This window comes from Mobula birostris, chromosome 8 (assembly GCF_030028105.1).
Source record: "Mobula birostris isolate sMobBir1 chromosome 8, sMobBir1.hap1, whole genome shotgun sequence".
Lineage (NCBI taxonomy): Eukaryota > Metazoa > Chordata > Chondrichthyes > Myliobatiformes > Myliobatidae > Mobula > Mobula birostris.
Window position 1 is genome coordinate 115,961,136 of NC_092377.1, and position 21,265 is coordinate 115,982,400.

The 21,265-nt window shown below is 44.4% G+C and overlaps 1 protein-coding gene across 4 annotated transcripts in view; it reads left to right on the top strand.

Moving 5' to 3' along the window:
* The first annotated feature begins 556 nt into the window (after nt 1-556).
* The window catches only part of c8h1orf198 (chromosome 8 C1orf198 homolog), a 39,144-nt gene continuing 18,435 nt past the window's right edge, over nt 557-21,265 (top strand). For all 4 annotated transcript variants that reach the window (XR_011886909.1, XR_011886910.1, XM_072265989.1 and 1 more), the window contains exons 1-3: nt 557-930; nt 9,565-9,615; nt 14,671-15,258. Coding sequence is in view for 2 of the 4 variants with exons in the window: in XM_072265989.1 (XP_072122090.1) it covers nt 589-930; nt 9,565-9,615; nt 14,671-15,258 (981 nt within the window). In the remaining 2 variants the exon portion in view is untranslated. The remainder of the gene's footprint in view (nt 931-9,564; nt 9,616-14,670; nt 15,259-21,265) is intronic.

Sequence of the window (21,265 nt, forward strand, 5' to 3'; positions counted from 1 at the left end):
GATTCCTCCTAACGTCACTCTCGTAATTCTCCTGTTCTCCGCGTACGCGCAGAACATCAAGGCGTTTTCCTTTATCCTACTTGTCAAAGCTTTCTTCTATCCTCTTCTAGCTCCCGAGTCCATTCATCGGCTCCTTTCTGACAAACCTATAACTCTTTAGAGTCCAGTCTGATCTTTGCTTCTTAAACCTTACATATGATTCCTTCTTCCTCCTGACTTATGTTCCTCTTCTTTTGTCAACCATTGTTGACCCTGCCGTCCTTTCCCTGCCTCAGTGGGACAGGCCTATCCAGAACCCCATGTAAGTGTTCTCTAACAAGCCTCCACCTTTCTTTGTACATTCCCTGATTACATCTGTTCCCAATCTCGAACTCAATTCACCAACTAATTAAGTCGGGGCTGAGTTTATTTTTCGTACTCCCTTACTTCAGACGCTTCAGTTTGAAGCTCGCAACCTCCGTTCCGCTTCCCCGTAACGTCACAGAAAGCCCACGTGGCAGCCTGCGCGAGGGCGGCGGTTGCTGGAAGGCCGCGCCTGCGTAGTCGCCGACTCGAGGAGCCGTCCCACCTCACCGGGATTTGGCAGCGATGGCGTCGGCGAGCGTCGCTATGGCGGGCAGCGAGGCTGGAGGGGCAGCGTTGGCGGCGATGGCAGGCGCTAGGCTGGAGCAGAAGAAGTTCGAGTACTTCTCCTCCATCAGCCCGATGGCGAGGAAGATCATGCTGGAGAAGCAGAAGATCCGGGAGAGGTACGGGCCGCGCTGGGACAGCCTGGCGCCGCGGGAGCAGGAGGACATCATCGACAACTGGATGGTGGAGCCGCAGATCCGCAGCCGCTACAGCCTGCACCGGGTGACCCGAGACGAGATGGTCTGCTACCCTAGGCTGCAGCTGCAGACGGGCCAGAAGGTCGTGCACTTCGGAGAAGAGGTAAAAAACACAACCGAAAAGACGGGGCAGTGAGGGAGAGTCTGTGCCGCAGTATTGTCAGCAGTGCTGGTGATCATCCTTTCTCCCCTCCTTCCATGTTAGCTTTTGTCTGCATTTTAAGTATGCCTGAAAACTGTCGATATTCAGATTAGCGGATTTTCATATTTTTCAGTTTTGTATGCCATTCAGACAGATCGTTACATCCGAGTATTCAGACAAAACAGTAACAATGCAGAATAAAGTGTTAGGTGAAAGTGCAAGGGCTAGGTCGAGGTAGATCGAGAGTTCAGGAGTTTGTCATCGTACAAGAGCTTCATTCGACAATCTGTACTTGAGCCTGTGAACGATATACGCAATAGGAATAAATTACAAACAGCGAGGAGTGCAAAGCACGGTTGTGCAAAATGACATTGAGAACGGGTGATTCCTTGCTGCGAGCAATTGGGAGTAAATTAAAAATTTTAAATAACCTGTAGGTGCATTTTTTTTTGTTTAAGTGAAAGTTGTCTCGACCACTTGTCCCTTCTTGTTAACAAATATACTTGGTTACTTTCTCCACGCCATGGCCTCTGGGTTCCTGCCCTGCTCATCTGAAAGTGACCGAAGCAAACAGCTTTGCCGCCCTTCTGGACGGAGACCTCATATTGCAATTGTCAATTCTGCTTTAATACTTGTGCAGGTTAATTTAGAATCTACATTCCCTTGATACCGACATGTTTCTAAGGGGATACTGTATTGCTTTCTCCTGTTCAACTCGCCTAGGCTTTTCTATTTTATATAATTCAAGTCAATCTCTTTGCTGCATTTTTTTATTCCAAAGAAAAGAGCTCCAGCTTTCCCACCATCTTAATTTTATTTTATTTAGCGCAGCCCTTCAAGCAACAACTCTGATTTAGCCCTGACCTAATCACAGGACAGTTTACAATGACCATTTACCCTACCTGGTACATCTTTATAAGACCATAAGATATACGAGCAGAAGTAGGCCATTTGGCCTATCGAGTCTGCTCCGCCATCCAATCATGGGCTGATCCAATTCTTCCAGTCATCCCCACTCCCCTGCCTTCACCCCATACCCTTTGATGCCCTGGCTAATCAAGAACCTAGCTATCTCTGCTTTAGATGCACCCAATGACTTGGCCTCCACAGCCGCTCGTGACAACAAATTCCACAGATTTACCACCTTCTGACTAAAGTAATTTCTCCACATCTCAGTTCTAAATGGATGTCCTTCAATCCTGAAGTCGTGCCCTCTTGCCCTAGAATCCCCTGCCATGGGAAATAACTTGTCTAGATCTAATCTGTTCAGGCCTTTTAACATTTGGAATGTTTCTATGAGATCCCCCCTCATTCTCCTGAACTCCAGGGAATACAGCCCAAGAGCTGCCAGACGTCCTTATACAGTAACCCTTTCATTCCTGGAATCATTCTCGTGAATCTTCTCTGTCATTCTTTATACAGTATGTTGTTCTTCATAAATTCTAAATGATTAGGAAAGGATTAGCTTTATTTGTCACATGCACATCAAAACGTTGAAGCAGTGGAATGCGTCATGACCAACACAGACCGAGCTGTGCTGGGGGCAACCTGCAAGTGCCGCCACGCCTCTGGTTCCAAAGTAGCATGTCCACAACTTACCAATCCCAACCCGCACGTCTCTGGAACATGGTAGGAAATCAGAGCACCCGGAGGAAACCCACGTGGTCATGGGGGAATTGCGCCTCAAATAGCCTCTGACAACCATGTTCAGTTCCTGGCCTCCGTGTGTGGTTCAGTTACTAAGCCCGGCGGAACAGTTTCTAATGACAGGAGAAGGGCAAAGGCAAGTTACTGGCACCTTAAAATCAGTCGCTTCGTGCAGATGGGGCTCGTCAGCTGTGGTTGGCAGCTCACCTAGGAGAAGGAAAACTCCGATCTCAAACCTCTGCTGCCTTGCAGCTATTCCCACTCAGGAGTAAACCCCTAAGGGCAAACTCCAGAGCTGGAGTCCCTAAGGCAGTCCTACGTTGAGTTCAACGCTGTCTGGCAACTCCTGCAATGCTGGTGCCAAACTGTACCGGTCTCTGCCGTTCCTTTGGGTTCATCAGCTACGTGGAGAAGGAAAGCTTGCTACATGGGCAATAACTAGCTCTCCATATTGTACAGATCTGGCTTGCTGGACAGCTAGGACACAACATCCATGGTCAACTGAGTACTGAGGCCTACTACACAACTGTCTTCTACTTTCTGTCAACTACATTTCTTGATTTTCCTGTGAATAGCTGCAAGAAAATTAATCTCAAGGTAGCATATGGTGACATCATTGCACTTTAATAGTAAATTCATTTTGACCTTGACAAATGCATTACAATAAGCAAAACAAATTTGCAAAGCCTCTTTCACTTAATTAAATTGTCAAGTCTCAATCTTTTAAAGTCAATTGCTTTATTTATACAAATCTTTTCTCAACAGTTAGAAATCAGCCAGATAGAAGTAGGAATTCAGCGCCAAAAGATATTGAATTAGGAAATGATTGACTGAGGAAATGAGCAGTGCATAAACGTATCAAGTTGTGCTTGAGTTGAATTGACAGCGGTTTAGCTCAAAGACTCACAAGACAGAGCCATGAATGGGGAGTAAGCAGGAAGGAATGAGGGAAATGCTGAAGCATGACGGAACATAATGCACCTGTTTCACTGTGCAGGTGATTGAGCTGGAAGTACGGGACTGTAAAGCAGGTGGGACGCACAGGAAAAGAACCAGGTTAATACTGATCACATAAAGCACGTCACACACAATAGGTCAGAGCAGACAGCTGGGAGTACGTTGCAATGGCTACAACACAGAGGTAGTGGAGCAAGAAGAATATCAGAACAATGCACTTACACTCTCAGAACCTCAGTGTACAAACCATTCCCCAGCATAGACCACTTGCACTCCCACCATGGGCAGTGTTCCACTTTGCCCCATTCCCATGTGATACTGGCATCTATGGGGGAAGGGGGAATATCGCATTGAAAACTATCAAATAGTGAAAGGTATAGACAGAGAGGATGTGGGGGAGTCTAGAATCAGAGGACACAGCCTCAGAATAGAAGGACGTCCTTCTTATAGAACAGAGATGAGGACGAATTTCTTTAGCCAGGGAGAGATAAATCTGTGGAATTCATTACCTTGGCTGTACAACCAAGTCATTGGGTATATTTATTTATTGAGTTACAGTGCAGAATAGTCCCTTCCGGCCCTTCGAGCTGCGCTGCCCACCAACTCTTGATTTAATCTTAGCCTACTTGTGGGACAATTTATAATGACCAATTGAACTACCAACCGGTAGATCTTTAGACTGTGAAAGGAAACTGGAACACTCGGAGGAAACCCAGAGAGTCCCGGGGAAAAAGCACAAACTACTTACAGACAGTGGTGGGAATTTAACCCAGGTCAGTGGCACTGTAAAGCATTGTGCTAACTACTATTCCACCGCAGCGATCTGTTTTCACTTTGACACGAAAGAGTTGATCAGTGTCAAAAAAAGCCAAATTAAATCCACTGTGATTCAATGTTATAAAACAATAAAACATGAAAATATCCGGGAGGGGAGTGAATACTTTTATGGGCACTGTATGTCTTATGGTTTTATCTTGGGAATAGTAGGTACTTGCCGTCACAGATTCGTAAGTTGTAACACAGTGAGCAAGAGATACAGAATGAGTGACAGGAGCTCAGACCAATAACTAAATTACATGGCTCCACACATGACAGGAAGGGGGCCTTGAGGTTTAAACCTGGTTATGACCGTCTAGTCTTTGTGCACGCATACTCCCTTGGAGAGGGAGTGAAGCTGGGGTTTTTATGCCATGGACCTTTACACTAACCGGAGGGTGGGCGAACAAAATAGGCCGGAGTGTAGTACAAATTAACACAATTGTAGTCAACTCTTCATTAAAGTCAGCAGCCAACATCAGTACACCGAGATTAGGTGGAACATATGCACATCAGTTAAACTCCCGTCACGTGAACTTTAGCCAAAGTGTGCATTACCGCAGGCTGAAAAGCTAAAGTACCACCAATGGGAGAAGCAATTACACCAAGTTATTTTTGAGATGTTGCACCATGAGGAAGAAACTACAGGTGCTGCTTTTATTGACTGTGCTTCAGTTTAAAGATTCCTGTAAGCTTGCAATCAGTTTATTACAGTTTAGAATTGACTTTATTACAATCAGTCTCTGCCCTGGCAGTGACATTTATTTAATGCCACATGCCACAATACTTCTTGTTAGCAGACTTCAGAATATAGAAGGCAAAGAAAATAGATGTGCATAAATCACTTGTTTTATAAGCTACTCTCTCCCTTTTCCTAGCCTCAACCTTAGTTTCAAAAGCATAAGCCATGCCAAGTTCAATAGTAGCATCAAAGCTGCAGTTCTGCATTGGTTACGTGTTAAGGAATGCATCCATTTGAAATGCAGTTTTTCAAAGTGATAGAAAAGTACAGCTCAGAAACAGGTCCATCCAATCAATGCTGAAACCATCCAAACTGCCCACTCACATCAACCCGCACCGGGACCATTGCCCTCCGTACCCCTTAAATCTATATGCCAAGAGGGGGGGAAATATTTCCTGAAGCTGGAGAAATTGTCGTTCACACTATTCAGGTACCAATCCAAACTTTGCTTAAATGCCAAAATTGAGCTTGCATGCACCACTTGAGCTGGCAGCTCGTTCTACAATCTCACGACCTTCTGAGTAAAGAAGTTTCCCCTCAAGTTCCCCTTAAACATTTTCAACTTTCACGTGGACTGAGGGAGGAAACCAGAGCACCTGGAGGAAACCCATGCATTCCATAGGAAGGACATATAGACTCCCTACAGAGTACACTAGGGTTGAATTCTGAACTCCCAACGCCATGAGCTGTAATAGTGTCATGCTACCGTGTAGGTAGAATTGTAATTCTACAACACTGACAACGTCCTTGTCATGCTCCTTGGCAATTTTCTAATGGTGTTACTTGACGTGCAGATATACTTATTTTAAATAATTTATTGCAAATTCTTCAGTTATGTACAGTAACCTGTACAGTTGCAAGAAAAAGTTTCTGAACTGCAATTACCTAGTTCTCTGCATTAATTAGTCATAAAATGTGGTCTGATCTTCATCTAAGTCAGGATAATATTCAAATACAATCTACCTAAACTATTAACACACAAATAGTTGTTTCTTTATTGAACACATTTCTTTATTAAAAACATTGTTTAATCATTCACAGCCCAGGCTGGTAAAAGTATGTGAACCCTTGTATTTAATAACTGGTAGAAGCTCCTTTAGCAGCAATAACCTCCATCAAATGTTTCCTGTAGCTGCTGATCAGACTTGAATGATGACAAAGAGGAATTTTAGACCATTCCACCATACAAAACTGTTTCAGTTCATCAAAATTTCTGGGATATTTGGACAGCCATCTTCAGGTCATGACACAGCAACTCAAATGAGTTAGGGTTTGCACTTTGACTTGGCTATTTCAAAACATACATTTTCTTCTTTTGTTAATTTACTCTCGTATTTCGGATCATTGTGCTGTTGTATTGTCCAACTTCTATTAAGCTTCCGGTGATGGACCGCTATCCTGACGTTCTCCTGTTAAATGTCTTGATACAATTTTGAATTCATTGTTCCCTCAATGATTGCAAGCTGTCCAGGCCCTGAGGCAGCAAAGCAGCCCCAAACCATGATGCTCCTTCCATCATGCTTCACAGTTGGGATGAGTTTTTGGTGTTGGTGTACAGTGCCCTTTTTCCTCCAAACATAGCCGTGTGCATTTCTGCCAAAAAGTTCAACTTTTGTCTCTCATCTGTCCATAGGACGTTGTCCCAGAAACATCGTTCAATATCCAGATGATCTTCCACAAATTTGAAATTACAACAACTTTTTTTTGGAGAGCAGTGGTTTTGTCCATGGTGTCTTTCCACGAACACCATTCTTGTTCAGTGTTTTTCTTATGGTGGACGCATGAACAGAGACTTTAACAAGTTCTAGAGATTTCTGACGGACTTTTAGAAACAGAACACCTACAGCACAATACCCTTTTGTTGTTACCCTTGGGTTCTTTTTCTCCTCCTTCAGCATTCGTTGATTGGAACATCTAACTGCAAATGTAGAAGCACTACCCCAGAGGTTTACATACTATTTTGAGCCTAGACTGTGATTGTTTAAATGGTGTGCTCAGTATTGAAGAGAAGTAGTACATTTGTTAGTGTGTGATTACCTTAGGTGGATTGTGTTTATCTATTATTGTGACTTAGATGGAGATCAGAGCACATTTGATGCGTGATTATGCAGAAAACCAGGTAATTGCAAATGATTCACAAACTTCCTTGCATCTGTATGTGGAACTCCCACAGCAGACAGAAAATACAGTGGAACAAGTGGTTACTTGGAAGGGAAACACTCGCCGGTCCCAAAGGAAGGTGGCAACTATGCACTTTTCGCTGTTTTAGGTGTTGCATCCACAGGTCATTGCCCACCGTGATGCACGGCGCAATTTTCTTACTGATGAGTATGGCCTAGACCATACAACCATAATTGATCGATCAACCGATAACCGATTTATGGACTGACGTACTTCGGTAGGTGGCGTTCCTGAAGTCTCAGTGGTTTTGGACGTTAGCCTCAGTTCGGTACCCTGCACTCCCGAAGTCAGTTATTTCTGTCGTGCCATCGGTGTTGGCTAGACACCTGTACTTGTGCAGACCTCGCATTTCACCAACGGCCGCTGCAAGCCCGTCTGATCGGTTATCAACCCAGCCGAGATGCTGTCACCAACATGGGAGTTTACCCAATTCAACAGCTTTAGTTAGCGAGAGATGGGGCCACCACCATTCAGTTCCGGAGTTCTTTGGGGTCGACTTAGCCACCCGTGGAAGGTGTTAATGGTAGGATCAACGGGGAGGTGTGGCTCACCGTGATGCAGAACCCGGAAAGGCACCACGGCTACATAGCAACCAAACTCATAGTAACCTTGGCGGTGGGGACCAAGTTTTTGCATTAAGAGAGTCATAGTTACTCCCGCCAAATGATATCTGTAATCTGGCAAGTAGGGTACCGTGCACAATTCTGATTTGATGGAGACAGATGTGAGAGTACAGAGGAACTTCGCTGCTGCTGCTGCTACTGTGTGGTCCGGAATCCCTGGAGGAGAAGGCCCCGAATCCTCAGCTTTGCTTGTTTTGGCAGCCGGGGCAAGGTGGAAGGCGCTCAGCAGAGGATGGCACTCGGCAGGGTGTACCGGAGGGGCTGGTCGGAGGCTCAAAGTTTTCCGATGGACGGACTCGGTGTTGGCTGTTGTTGGGTGCTTCCAATGCATCGGCAGTTGTCGGTGCCTGGAGGTTTATGGCAGGGAGTTTCTCCCTTTTCCGGCCTGCTATCGGGGACTCAGGAGTCGATCGGGACTTTGAGACTTTTTTTAAAACAGTGCCCATGGTCTGCTCTTCATCAAATTGTGGTATTGCTTTGCACTGCTGTAACTATATGTTATAATTATATGGTTCTGTCAGTGTTAGTCTTTGGTTTGTCCTGTTTTTCTGTGATAACACTCTGGAGGAACATTATATAATTTCTTAATGCATGCATGCATTTCTAAATGATAATAAATGAGAACTGAGCGTTCTCATAATCTAAATCTAAGTGCTCGAGCTGCTGAAGGGATCAAGAGGAAGGGAAATGATGGCTATGATCCAGAATCAAAACAATCACTTCCAAAATGCCAGGGTTCGTGCAAAAGATGGAAGAGGATCGGATATGATTCATGCTGGAACCAGTTGTAAACATAAGACGAGTTTTAAAGCACTATGAAGGATACATAAGGTGTTCCATTGTAAGGAATCAAAGATCAAGGTTGCTTTGGAGCTTGAGCATTTAAACTGGAATGGGAATACTTCCTTCAGTTACTTGAGGTAACATTCCTTGCAGAAGAGTTAATAGGACTGGGAACAGTATAAGCAAATTAGGCATGGGTTCCTTAAGGTTGTCATGGCTATAGTCGTGAAAAGCTCCCATAACCTATTAAATGCACCCAATTGTGTGCGCCCCAAATAACCTCTGGCAACCAAGTTCAGCTCCTGGCCTTCACATGTGGCTTAGCTACTGAGCCTGGCGGAAACGTTTCTACTGACTGGAGAAGAAACAAAGGCGAGTTACTGGCACTTTAAAACCAGTTCTGGGCAGATGGGGTTTCTCAGCCTCGTTTGGCAGCTCACTTAGCAGGGAAACTGATCTCAAAGCTCCACTACCTTGTGGCTATATGCACGCATAGGGAAGGGTTTGAGAATAAACCTTGAGGAAATATCTGGCAGTCCAATGTTGAGTTCAGTGCTGACTGGCAAACTCCTGTGATGTTACTAGTGCCATACTGTATAGGTCTCTGTATTGGCATGTAGAGGAGGAGCCTGGTGCAGGCGCAACAGCTTGCTCTCCATATTGTACTGCCCTGGCTTGCGTAACGTCAACATCTGGGATGCAACACCCGTGGCCAACCCAGACCACTGAGGGCGAGTTAGTTACATATGTCATGAAAGGTGAGAATGTACATCATGTTTGTTTCTTTCTTTTGTATCTTATTGAGTAGCAAATACATGTAATTAACTCTCTATTTTGTAATCTTAGGATATTACATGGCAAGATGAACATTCGGCTCCATTCTCTTGGGAAACCAAGGTAAACTGCACAATATTCATGGCAAAGTTAGTCACGTTTATCTTTGCTTAAAATATACAGAATTGTTATACTGATGGCATCTGTCTGTCTTGAAAGACAATGGAGTAGCAGAACTGGAGTGATTTCTCCAGAGCACAAGGCTGGGCGGAAGGCGTGGAGACCCTGGAATGCCCAGTCAGCAAGATCCTCCTCTTGGCCTCACTGGTGTAGTCCAAATGAAAGCGAAGCAGTATATTAGGCACCAGTTTGGCTACAGGAGGTGCCCAACAGACATTCAGTGACAGCCAGTCCCTTAGTAATATGAAAACGAAACAATACGTTTGTCACCAGCTAGGCTGCTGGGCGGATATTCATTGACATTCAACCCCTTGGTAATATGAAAGTGAAGCAGTATGTTTCACACCAGTTTAGCTGCCGGAAACACGTTCATTGATGTCCAACTCCCTTAGGCCCTTCACTCCGGATTTGCTGTCTGGGTTTACTCCTGTAGCCTTTGTCTCTCCTGAGGCTATCCACAAGGCATTGAGGCAATTTACCAATAGCTGGGGATCTAGTTTGCAAACCGGTGGGCCTGCATGCTATGTATGCAGAGGCCAGACCTCCTCCCTGTCCTTTGTAATTCATCCTGAGTCCAGAAGCTGTTCAGTTTCCATGTGTCATGAGGTGACACTACATGAAGCTGGCTGTTGGAGAGGTTATGGACCGGCAGGGAGAGTCTTAAGCATTCAGCTCTCCTTTTTGCAAGACTGCTAGCCAGCAGTGGAAGCTGAAAGTGAGAGCGACAAGCATTAACCACTTACACTACCACTCTACAACCATTTGATATACAACTTTTTTATACTGAAGTTATAAAATAATCACCTGTATGTATAGTAAATATTACATTTTGCCTTTTTGAGCAGGGCAAATTTCCAATTCACATTTAGAAAAAGATACAGTATACGGTAAAATTCAGATAATCTATTCTGCAGTTGTACAGCACCTGGATCACCACTTGTCATTCCACCACTTATCTCCCTAACTGATTAAGATCTCTTTGTAATTGATTGTAACCAGCTTCACTATCAACAAAGCCCGCTAATTTAGTACTGTGAACAACTGAGTAGCAGGAGTAGATGGAATTGAGGAGTTGAAGTTACAATTAGATTAGCTACAATCTTCATAAAAGATTGAGCAGGCTTCAGAAACCAAGGTTCCCCAAGTTTATATATTTGTGTGCCTGGGCAAACGCAGGGTATCAATTCACCAACTTCTTCTGTGTTTCAGATTTGTAAGGGAGATGTTATTAACTTGGTCAGAGGAAACTCAGATTTTATAGTTCTTTTCACTGGCTTCATTTGCTTTTGAGATTTTCATGTGAATTGTCAATAAAATGTGTTTCAGTTGTAAGAATTAGGCATCCCTGAGTCGTGGCTGAAAGAAAGTCATAGGAGCTTAATATGAAAGGATGTACTTTGTATCAAAAGGACAGGTAGGAAGGCATAGGTGGTGATGTGCCTCTGTTGGTAAGAAATGGAATTACATCTTTTTAAAAAATTTTTTAAAAATACTGTATTTTCAAAATTTTCAAAAAACAGTAAAATCAACAAAAACATAAGCTCAGACGTGTAAAAATAAAATAAGCAAAAAAAAAGGGAACATAACATTAGAGGGATGCCCGTTGTACAGAGTGCTCAAAATTGCTAAACATTAAGTCTCGAATGAGGGCCGTGAGAGATTAGCTGGGGGGGTGGGGGGGAATTGTTCATCCACCCCCGGCCTCGTCTAGGTAGGCAAGAAATGGATCCCAGGTAGCTGAAAATTTTATAATTGAATTGGTTCTCAACAACCTGAGTCTCTCCATCTGTATGACTGAGATCATGTCAGCCATCCATCTCTGGAAGGAAGTGGGAGAGGGTGATTTCCATTCCCTCAAGCTAAGTCCTTTGGCGACAGTCATCCCCAGCATCAGAGACTGTTGTATGGCTGTAGGGAAGCATAGAGTAGATTGTGAACAGCCAAAGGTGGCCAGACCAGCTTCCAAAGGGAAGGATCTTTTATAGGCCTTTGAGTACCAGTCAAATATTTTGGACCAAAACCCAGTCAGTGAAGGGCAAAACCAAAAGGTGTGTGACATCATGCCCGCTGTCCCTTGACATCTATCACACATTGGCGAGACAGAAGGATAAATCCTGTGCAACCTGAGTTTAGAATAGTGAAGACGGTGGACAACTTTAAACTGGATCAGTTGGTGTCTGCTGTTAACAGAGCAAGCCTGTATCATAGACAAACTCTGTGTGTGTCAGGGAGCAGGAATGAGTGCATTTGCTATCGCAAAGGAAAAAGTGCATGCTAGGCAAACTGGAAGGTGCTCATGTCGATAAGTCACCTGGACCAGATGGACTCAATCCTAGAGTCCTGAGAGAGGTTGCTAAGGAGATAGCAGATGCATTGGTCACGACCTTTCAAGAATCAATTGATTCTGGCATGGTTCAGGAGGGCTGTAAAATTACAAATCTCACTCCACTCTTTAACAGGGAGGAAGGCAATAGGAAAGAAATTATACTCCAGTTAGCCTGAACTCAATGGTTGGGAAAGTGTTGGAATCCATTATTAAGGATGAGGTTTCGGGGTACTTGGAGTCTAATGATAAAATATGTCAAAGTCAGCATGGTTTCTGTAAAGGAAATCTTGCTTGACAAATCAGAACTCTTCGAGGAAGTAACAAACAGGGTGGACAAAGGAGAGGCAGTGGATGTCATTTATTTGGATTTTCAGAAGGAATTTGATAAGCAAGATAAAATCCTCTGTCATTACAAGAAGAATACTGGCTTGAATAGAGGAATGGCTGACAGACAGGAGATAGCAAGTGGGAATAAAGGAGCCTTCTTTGGTTGTCGGTGACTAGTGGTGTTCCTCAGGGGTCAGTATTAGGATTGCTACTTTTCCCATTATTTGTCAGTGATTTAGATAATGGAATTGATGGCTTTGTGGCAAAGTTTGCGGGTGATTCAAAGATAGATGGAGGGGTAGGTAGTGCTGAGGAAGCAATGTGATTGCAGCAGGACTTAGACAAATTGGAAGAATGGGCAAAGAAGTGGTAGATGGAATAGTGTTGGGAAATGTATGATAATGCATTTTGGTAAAAGAAACAATAGTGCAACTATTATCTAAATGGGGAGAAGGTTTAAACATCAGAGGTTCAGAGGGACTTAGGAATCCTTGTGCAAGACTCCCAGAAGGTTAATTTACGGGTTGAGTCTGTCATCATGGCTATCCCTCGAGGTCGAGGATGATGGTCTTCGTTCTGAAGAAGTGGCCGACAGAGCGAAGATGCCTGTGTGTGTATTTGTTTAACGTGTGCTTGATGTTGCACTCCAAGAAGCACACGATACTTCACAAATCGACCAACTGATTCCAATGGTATGGAAACCATGACGATTGGAGCTGATGGATTTGTTGCAGCCTTCATCTGCCTTCACAGCTGTTGAGTTCGAAGTAACTTCGTCCGTCTGTTCCACCATTAAGGTCTTGGTTGGGTTGTTTTTTGTCAGGGACCTCACCCTCGACCTTACCACCATGGGTGACCCTACCAAGAGCATTGCTCTCGGGATCACAGGACCACAGAAGCTTCTCCATCACGACAAGGTTGAGTCTGTAGTAAAGAAGGTGAATGCAATGCAAATTTCAAAGGGAATAGAATACAAGAACAAAGAAATAATGCTGAGGCGTTATAAAATACTGGTCAGGCTGCATGCGGAGTATTGATCGGAGTATCAAATGATGTGTTGTTATAGGAGAGAGTCCAGAAGAGGTTTACAAGGATTCTGGTAATGAAAGGGTTAACATGTGATGAGAATTTGGCACTCACTGGAATTTAGAAGTATGTTGGGCAGGTGGACGGGGGGTAGTGGTTCTCATTGAAACCTACCGAATGTTTAAAGGACTTAATGAGGTAGGTGTGGAGAGGATGTTTTCCTATGGTGGGCGAACTAGAGGGCACAGCCTCAAAATTGAGGGACAACTCTTTAAAACAGATAGGGAGGAATTTTTTTTAGCCAGAGAGTAGTGAATCTGTGAAATGCTCTGCAATGGATAGTTGTGGAGGCCATGACCATGGGTATATTTAAAGTGAAAATTGATATTTTCCTGATTGGTCAGGGCGTCAAAGGATATGGCGAGAAGGGATGGGGTTGAGTGGGATCTGGGATTAACTCTGATGGAATGGTGGAGCAGACTCGATGGGCTGAATGGCCTGATCCTGCTCCTATGTCTTGCGGTCTAATCACTTTGTTGAATGCGGCACCACAATTATTGCTGCCACCTTGCAGCTCCAGAGAGCAATCCTGACCTTGGGTATATTCTCTGCAGTGTTTGTAAATTTCTTTGTGGATTTCCTTTAGACACTCTGGTTTCTACCTACATCACTATTATGAGCTCGTAGGTTAAATAGCTTCTATAAATAATCCCATTCATCCTGTTTAGTTGCAAAAAGAACTGAAGGGGAATTCAGTGAGGACTAAGAAAGTATTACAGGGTTATTGCAGGAGTAAGTGGAGTGGAACTTGGTCTAATTGGATTGCTGGCATGACACAATGGCTTCAGTTCATAAGAGCAGTCTCTCTGGTTGCTTTTCTAATCACAAGCTACTTGGACAGTGTTTGAGGACGGTAGTTCTATTTACTGTATTTTTCATTGTAATATTTACCAAAGTATTGCAGAAATTTAGATCACAATTACTCTTGCTTTTCTCCTTACCTGGTCATTTTGCTGATGTATCTGTATCCCAAAGTGGGCTCCAGTGGAATAGATTGTGACCTGACTTCAGAGAGCCAGGGAAAGAAAGCACACGGATGTGGAATACACAGTTAGACTGAGTGTAGTTCTACTTGAATTTACAGCACTTGGGACTTTGTTTTCTCCATGTATAGTCATGAGTTCTAACCTTGCCAGTAGCCAGAAGAGAAAAATCTTTGGAAAAGAAAGAATATTTTGGTGCATGAAGATTTTTTTTCTGTACACTTTAAATGAAACATACTTTCCCTTAATTTTGAATACTGTTTTTAATAATTACAGAGTCAGATGGAATTCAGCTTTGCCTCCACCACTGTTGCAGAACCAGTGTCATCAACACAGAGTGATCACCGACAGCCGGGCAAGATATCCCAAGGAAATCACCAACATCATAAAACATCCCAGGGAGGTCAGCCAGTTAAACAGCTGCAGAATGGAAAGACACAAAGTGTAGATTGTCCGGCACAGGTCAAAAAGGAAGAGTCATCATCCTTCTGGAAACTGAGTACTGAAAGATCAAAGCTGGAAGGTGATCACCAATATGTGACTCCAAGTCAGATCAAGTCAATGGAAAAAGGAGAAAAGCCAGTTCCTTCCTACATGAGACAAGAGTCTTTAAAGGAGAAAGAGGAAAATAAATCCGAGAAACCTTGGGTGAAGAAACAGGAGCGAATAATCAACACCAGTGTCTCATCTGTGTTCATTGACTTTGACAGGCCGCGAGTAAGCCAGCCTTCATTTGGTGTGCATGAAGATAATTTGCCTCCTGGCCAAACTGAGAAATCTCCAGTCAAAAAGAATGTTGCAAAGGAATCGGAGGATGAAGAGAGAGATGAATCCTGTGCATCTGATACACCATTTTTCTCACAGGTACACCATGGCAACTTTGTACTGATTATGATTATATCGTTGTGCATCATAGGAGTGCCTGAGTGAACGATAAATTCAAAATAATGCGTTGTTGCTGACTGAGCAAGCTGTTTCTAATGCACATAATAGAAGTGTACAAGAGTGAACAATGCTGACTCTCTTTTGTACCATTTCTCTTCTGGTTCAAGGAGAACATTTACAAACCCCACTTCCAGAAAAGTTGGGATATTTTCCAAAATGCAATAAAAACAAAAATCTGTGATATATTAATTCACATGAACCTTTATTTAACTAACAAAAGTACAAAGAAAAGATTTTCAATCGTTTTACTGACCAACTTAATTGTATTTTGTAAACATATACAAATTTAGAATTTGATGGCTGCAACACACTCAACAAAAGTTGGGACAGAGGCATGTTTACCATTGTGTTACATCACCTTTCCTTTTAATAACACTTTTTATTCATTTTGGAACTGAGAATACTAATTGTAGTAGATTTGCAATTGGAAATTTTGTCCATTCTTGCTTGATGTAAGACTTCAGCTGCTCAACAGTCCGTGGTCTCCGTTGTCTGATTCTCCTCTTCATGATGCACCATACATTTTCAATAGGAGATAGATCTGGACTGGCAGCAGGCCAGTCAAGCACACGCACTCTGGGTCTACAAAGCCACGCTGTTGTAGCCCGTGCAGAATGTGGTCTGGCATTGTCCTGCTGAGATAAGCATGGACGTCCCAGGAAGAGACGTCACCTTGATGGCAACACATGTCTCTCTAAAATCCTAATATACGGCTCAGAGTCAATGGTACCTTCACATACATGCAACTCACCCATACCGTGGGCACTGATGCACCCCCGTACCATCACAGATGCTGGCTTTTGCACCTTTCGCTGATAACAATCTGGATGGTCATTTTCATCTTTGGCATGGAGAACTCGACGCCTGTTTTTTCCCAAAAACTAGCTGAAATGTGGACTCATCTGACCACAGCACACGGTTCCACAGTCTTTCGGTCCATCTGAGATGAGCTCGGGCCCAGAGAACTCGCCGGCATTTCTGCATAGAGTTGATGTATGGCTTCCTCCTTGCGTAATACAGTTTCACGTTGCATTTCTGGATGCAGCGACGGACTGTGTTGAGTGACAATGGTTTTCCGAAGTACTCCCGAGCCCAGGTGGCTCTAATTGTCACAGTAGCATAATGGTTTCTGCGTACTTTTCAATCTTATTTTAACTCTGTTCCAACTTTTGTTGAGTGTGTTGCAACCATCAAATTCTAAATTTGTGTATATTTACAAAATACAATTAAGTTGGTCAGTAAAACAATTGAAAATCTTTTCTTTGTACTTTTGTCAGTTAAATAAAGGTTCAGGTGAATTAACATATCACAGATTTTTGTTTTTATTGCATTTTGGAAAATATCCCAACTTTTCTGGAAATGGGGTTTGTAGATATAAATCATTATATGTTAGAGAAAAAGTACAGCAAGAAGTTGGTAGGAAATTTATAAAAATGGGAAAGACGTGCAGAGCAAATGCAAAATGGAAATTATTTATGCAAATCCATAGTGTTTAGGTCCTTTATAATATTTACTCCTTTGCTCAATATAATGCAGTGTATTTTTTTAAACATTGAAGGAGATTCATAAATGGACATTATTTATCTATTCAAAAGCTCCACAGGGAAATTTTCCAATTACTCAATCGTACTGTGCATGAAGAACTAAGGAATTACAACACAATGGACTTGAAACCAGTAGATTAATTTTCAAAATGGCTTGCCTGAGGAAGGAGAGAGAGCTCTGACTGGGCCCTTTTGCTGCGATTCAACCCACTGCATACCTTTCAGTCTCAATTTTTGTTGGTATCATTTCTTCAGCACTGTATGAGGAAGAACTCTGCCTTGGAAAATCTGTTCTATATAAAATAGACAGAAATTCCATAATCAGTCAGAGGCACACTCACTGTTGATGAGGTTAAAAACCCATTTCCTTTGCTTCAGTTCTGTATGTTCAAGGAGTTGTAAATTAATGGCTCATTGCTCCTTTAATCTGTATGCATTGAAATATGCTGTTTTATTGGAGTAGTGGACTCAACCTTGTTGCTTGTGGTGCAGGTTGCTTTAATATTATTGAAAAAGGTGTATGGGTAGCATACTTTCCTCTGGTAGTCAAAGTGTTGAGTTAAAGAGTCGGGAAGTTATGTTGCAGCATTATAGAACTGTCAGAAGTATTGCATCCAGTTCTGCTAGCTCCATTATAGGAAGAAATGAGGCTTTGGAGAGGCTGCAGAGGAGGTTTACCAGGGTACTTTATATTTTATTGTCACCAAACAATTGGTGCTAGAACGTACAATCATCACAGCGATATTTGATTCTGCGCTTCACACTCCCTGGATTACAAATATTAAATATATTAAAAATAGTTAAAATTAGTAAATATTAAAAATTTAAATTATAAATCATAAATAGATAATAGAAAAATAGGAAGTAAGGTAGTGCAAAAAAACCGAGAGGCAGGTCCGGATATTTGGAGGGTACGGCCCAGATCCGGGTCAGGATCCGTTCAGCAGTCTTATCACAGTTGGAAAGAAGCTGTTCCCAAATCTGGCTGTACAAGTCCTCAAGCTCCTGAACCTCCCGGAGGGAAGAGGGATGAAAAGTGTGTTGGCTGGGTGGGTCGTGTCCTTGATTATCCTGGCAGCACTACTCCGACAGCGTGCGGTGTAAAGTGAGTCCACGGACTGAAGATTGGTTTGTGTGATGTGCTGCGCCGTGTTCACTATCTTCTGCAGCATCTTTCGGTCTTGGACAGGACAACTTCCATACCAGCTTGTGATGCACCCTAGAAGAATGCTTTCTATGGTGCATCTATAAAAAATAGTGGGGGTTTTAGGGGACAGACCAAATTTCTTCAGGTTTTCTCAGGAAGTAAAGGCGCTGGTGGGCTTTCTTGGCAGTGAACTCTGCTTGGTTGGACCAAGTCAGGTCATTTGTGATATTGACCCCAAGGAACTTAAAGCTTTTGACCTATTCCACATGCACACCACCGATGTAAATTGGGTTGTGCGGTCTGCTACCCCTTCTGAAGTCACCAACCAATTCCTTCGTCTTGCTGATGTTGAGGGATAGGTTATTGTCTTCGCACCATGCCACCAAGTTCTTACTTTCCTCTCCGTACTCAAACTCATCATTACCCGAGATACGGCCTACAATTGTTGTGTCATCAGCAAACTTATATATTGAGTTTGATGGAAACTTGGCTACACAATCATGGGTGCACTGTGAGTACAGCAAGGGGCTGAGTACACAGCCTTGTGGGGCACCGGTGCCCAGAGTGATTTTAGAGGAGAGCTTGTCCCCTATTTTTACAGCCTGGGTCCTGTCTGTGAGGAAGCTGAAGATCCAGCTGCAGATCTGAGTGCTAAGGCCCAGGTTCCGGAGCTTAGGAATCAGTTTATTTGGAATGATGGTATTAAAGGCAGAGCTGTAGTCAATGAAAGGGAGCCTTACGTATGCGTCTTTATTCTCCAGGTGCTCTAAGGAGGAATGTAGGGCGAGAGAGATGGCATCTGCCGTTGACCTGTTGCTCCTGTAGGCGAATTGCAAAGCGTCGAGGTTGACCGGTAGGCTGTGGTTGATGTGTCCATAACCAATCTCTCGAAGCACTTCATAGCAATTGATGTCAGAGCCACAGGTCGATAAGTCATTCAGGCATGCCATGTTGCTCTTCTTCGGCACTGGGATTATCGTTGCCTTCTTAAAACACGAGGGGATCTTAGACTGAAGCAAGGAGCAGTTGAAGATGTCAGCAAACACTCCAGCTAGCTTACTTGCACAGGCCCGGAGAACCTGTCCTGGGACTCCATCTGGGCCCGTCGCCTTCCTAGGATTTATCTTCAGGAAGGCCCTTCTAATGTCCTCGGTGACGATGAATCTTGATGCCACCAGGTCCTGTTCATCCGGAGGGAGCTCCTCTTCTGTTCGAATCTTGCGTAGAATACGTTAAGTTCGTCAGGAAGAAAAGTGCCACAGTTATTGATATTCCCAGCCTTTTCTTTGCGCCCAGTGATCTCATTTAGACCCTGTCATAGTCTACTGGCATCCCTTTGGTTAGCCTGGGTTTCCAACTTGGCTCGATATTGCCTCTTGGCGCCCTTAATGGCTTTCCGGAGTTCACGCCTGGATCCCGTGTAGCAACTGGTATCCCCGGACCTAAAAGCCGCAGCTCTAGCCTTTAAAAGGGAGTTGACCTCATAATTCATCCAAGATTTCCTGTTAGGGAATACCCAGATCATCTTGCAAGACACATAGTCCTCCGTGTATTTCTAAATAAAGTCTGTGACAGCTGAGGCATACTCATCAAGGTTAGCTGCCGAGTCCTTGAATACTAACCAGTCCACTGATTCAAAGCAGTCACGGAGGACCTCACCCACTTCTTCCGTCCAACGCGACACTACTTTTGACACCGTGACCTCCCGCTTCAGTTTCTCTTTGTAAGCCAGGGGGAGGAGTACGGCCTGATGGTCCGATTTTCCGAAGTGAGGTCGTGGGACGGAACGGTAGGCATCCTTGACTGCTGTGTAGCAGTGGTCAAGTATATTCGGGCCTCTAGTGGGGCAGGAGACATGTTGGTATAACTTTGGCAGCGCCTTTCTGAGGTTGGCCTGGTTAAAGTCCCCGGCTGTAATGAGCAAAGCCTCCGGATGCCTGGTCTCAAGTCACTGATGTTGGCATACATTATGTTCAGAGCGCACTCCACGTCCACCTGGGGGGGAATGTAGACAGCTGTCAGTATGACCGAGGTGAATTCCCGTGGCAGATAGTAGGGACGACACTTTACCGACAGGTGTTTCAGGTCTGGGCTGCGGGAGCTTGTCAATGCCACTGTGTCCGAGCACCACCCAGTGTTGATCAATAGGCAGACACCACCTCCCCTCGTCTTGCCTGAAGACGCCATGCAGTCCATCCGATGGATCGAAAATCCCTCCAGTCGGATGGCACAGTTGGGGGTGGCAGGGGAGAGTCAGGTCTCGGTGAAACGGAATACACAGCAGTTCTGCATCTCCCTGCAGTAGGTTAAGATCATCCACCTTGTTCTCTATGGCTTGCACATTAGCTAGTAGGATGGTGGGCATAGGGACCCTGAAGCCCCTCAGCTTCAATCTGACCAGCAGCCCAGCTCTTTTCCCATGCTTCCTCGGTTAGTAGTGCATTTTTCCAGGTCTCCATCGATGCAGTGTGTTGTTGTCAGCTCTTTGATGTTGGTGGACACGTCCCACGGGAATCATTCGCCCGGTCGCATCGTCGTGCACTCTGGGTCAGGCCGAGTAACAGGGGAGGCTCTGCTGCCACTTCCAGCTGCCAGGGGCCCACGCTGTCGATTGGGTCGGGCCCCGAAGCCGACCCTTAATCCCGGATGGCAGGGCTCCTTCCTTAAGCTGAGTCACGGTTGTGGAGGCCTCCGCTCCAGTCGAGCCTCGGGCTCGATTTCTGAGGTCGGCGGCGGAGGCCTCACTTCCGACAACTGTGGATGGCCAACGGGGCTTTATGGTGGTCGCTCCGGGGAAGCGTCTGGGGCACCTTGAGGTCTCCACCGTCACTTCTGTGTGGTCGTCTGCTCCAGAGAGGTGCTGGTGGGAATGGGCTGTGTCTCCAAGCGCTCCGGCACGGTAGCAGACCGCAGGTCTCCCGGAACGTGATGGGGCTCGTTGGTCAGGTCCAGGTGCGGTCCGGAATTTAAGAACTAGTTGTGGCGCGGTGGTCTCCATCTGGGTCAGTAGCTTCGCCAGGGTGTTGTTGATCTTGATCTTGCTAAATTGGAGGTTTAGAAGGGTATAGGATAGTGGAGAGGGCAGTTTGCTCAGGAGAGCACGTGCAAAGTTGCCAGTTACCGGCGCCATCTTTAACAATTCTGTTCAAGAGTTGACCGTTACCACTTCATGCTTGCAAGATACATTTGATTATCGGTTTCCAAGGCCTGCAGGAATTATAGACCATCTGAGTAC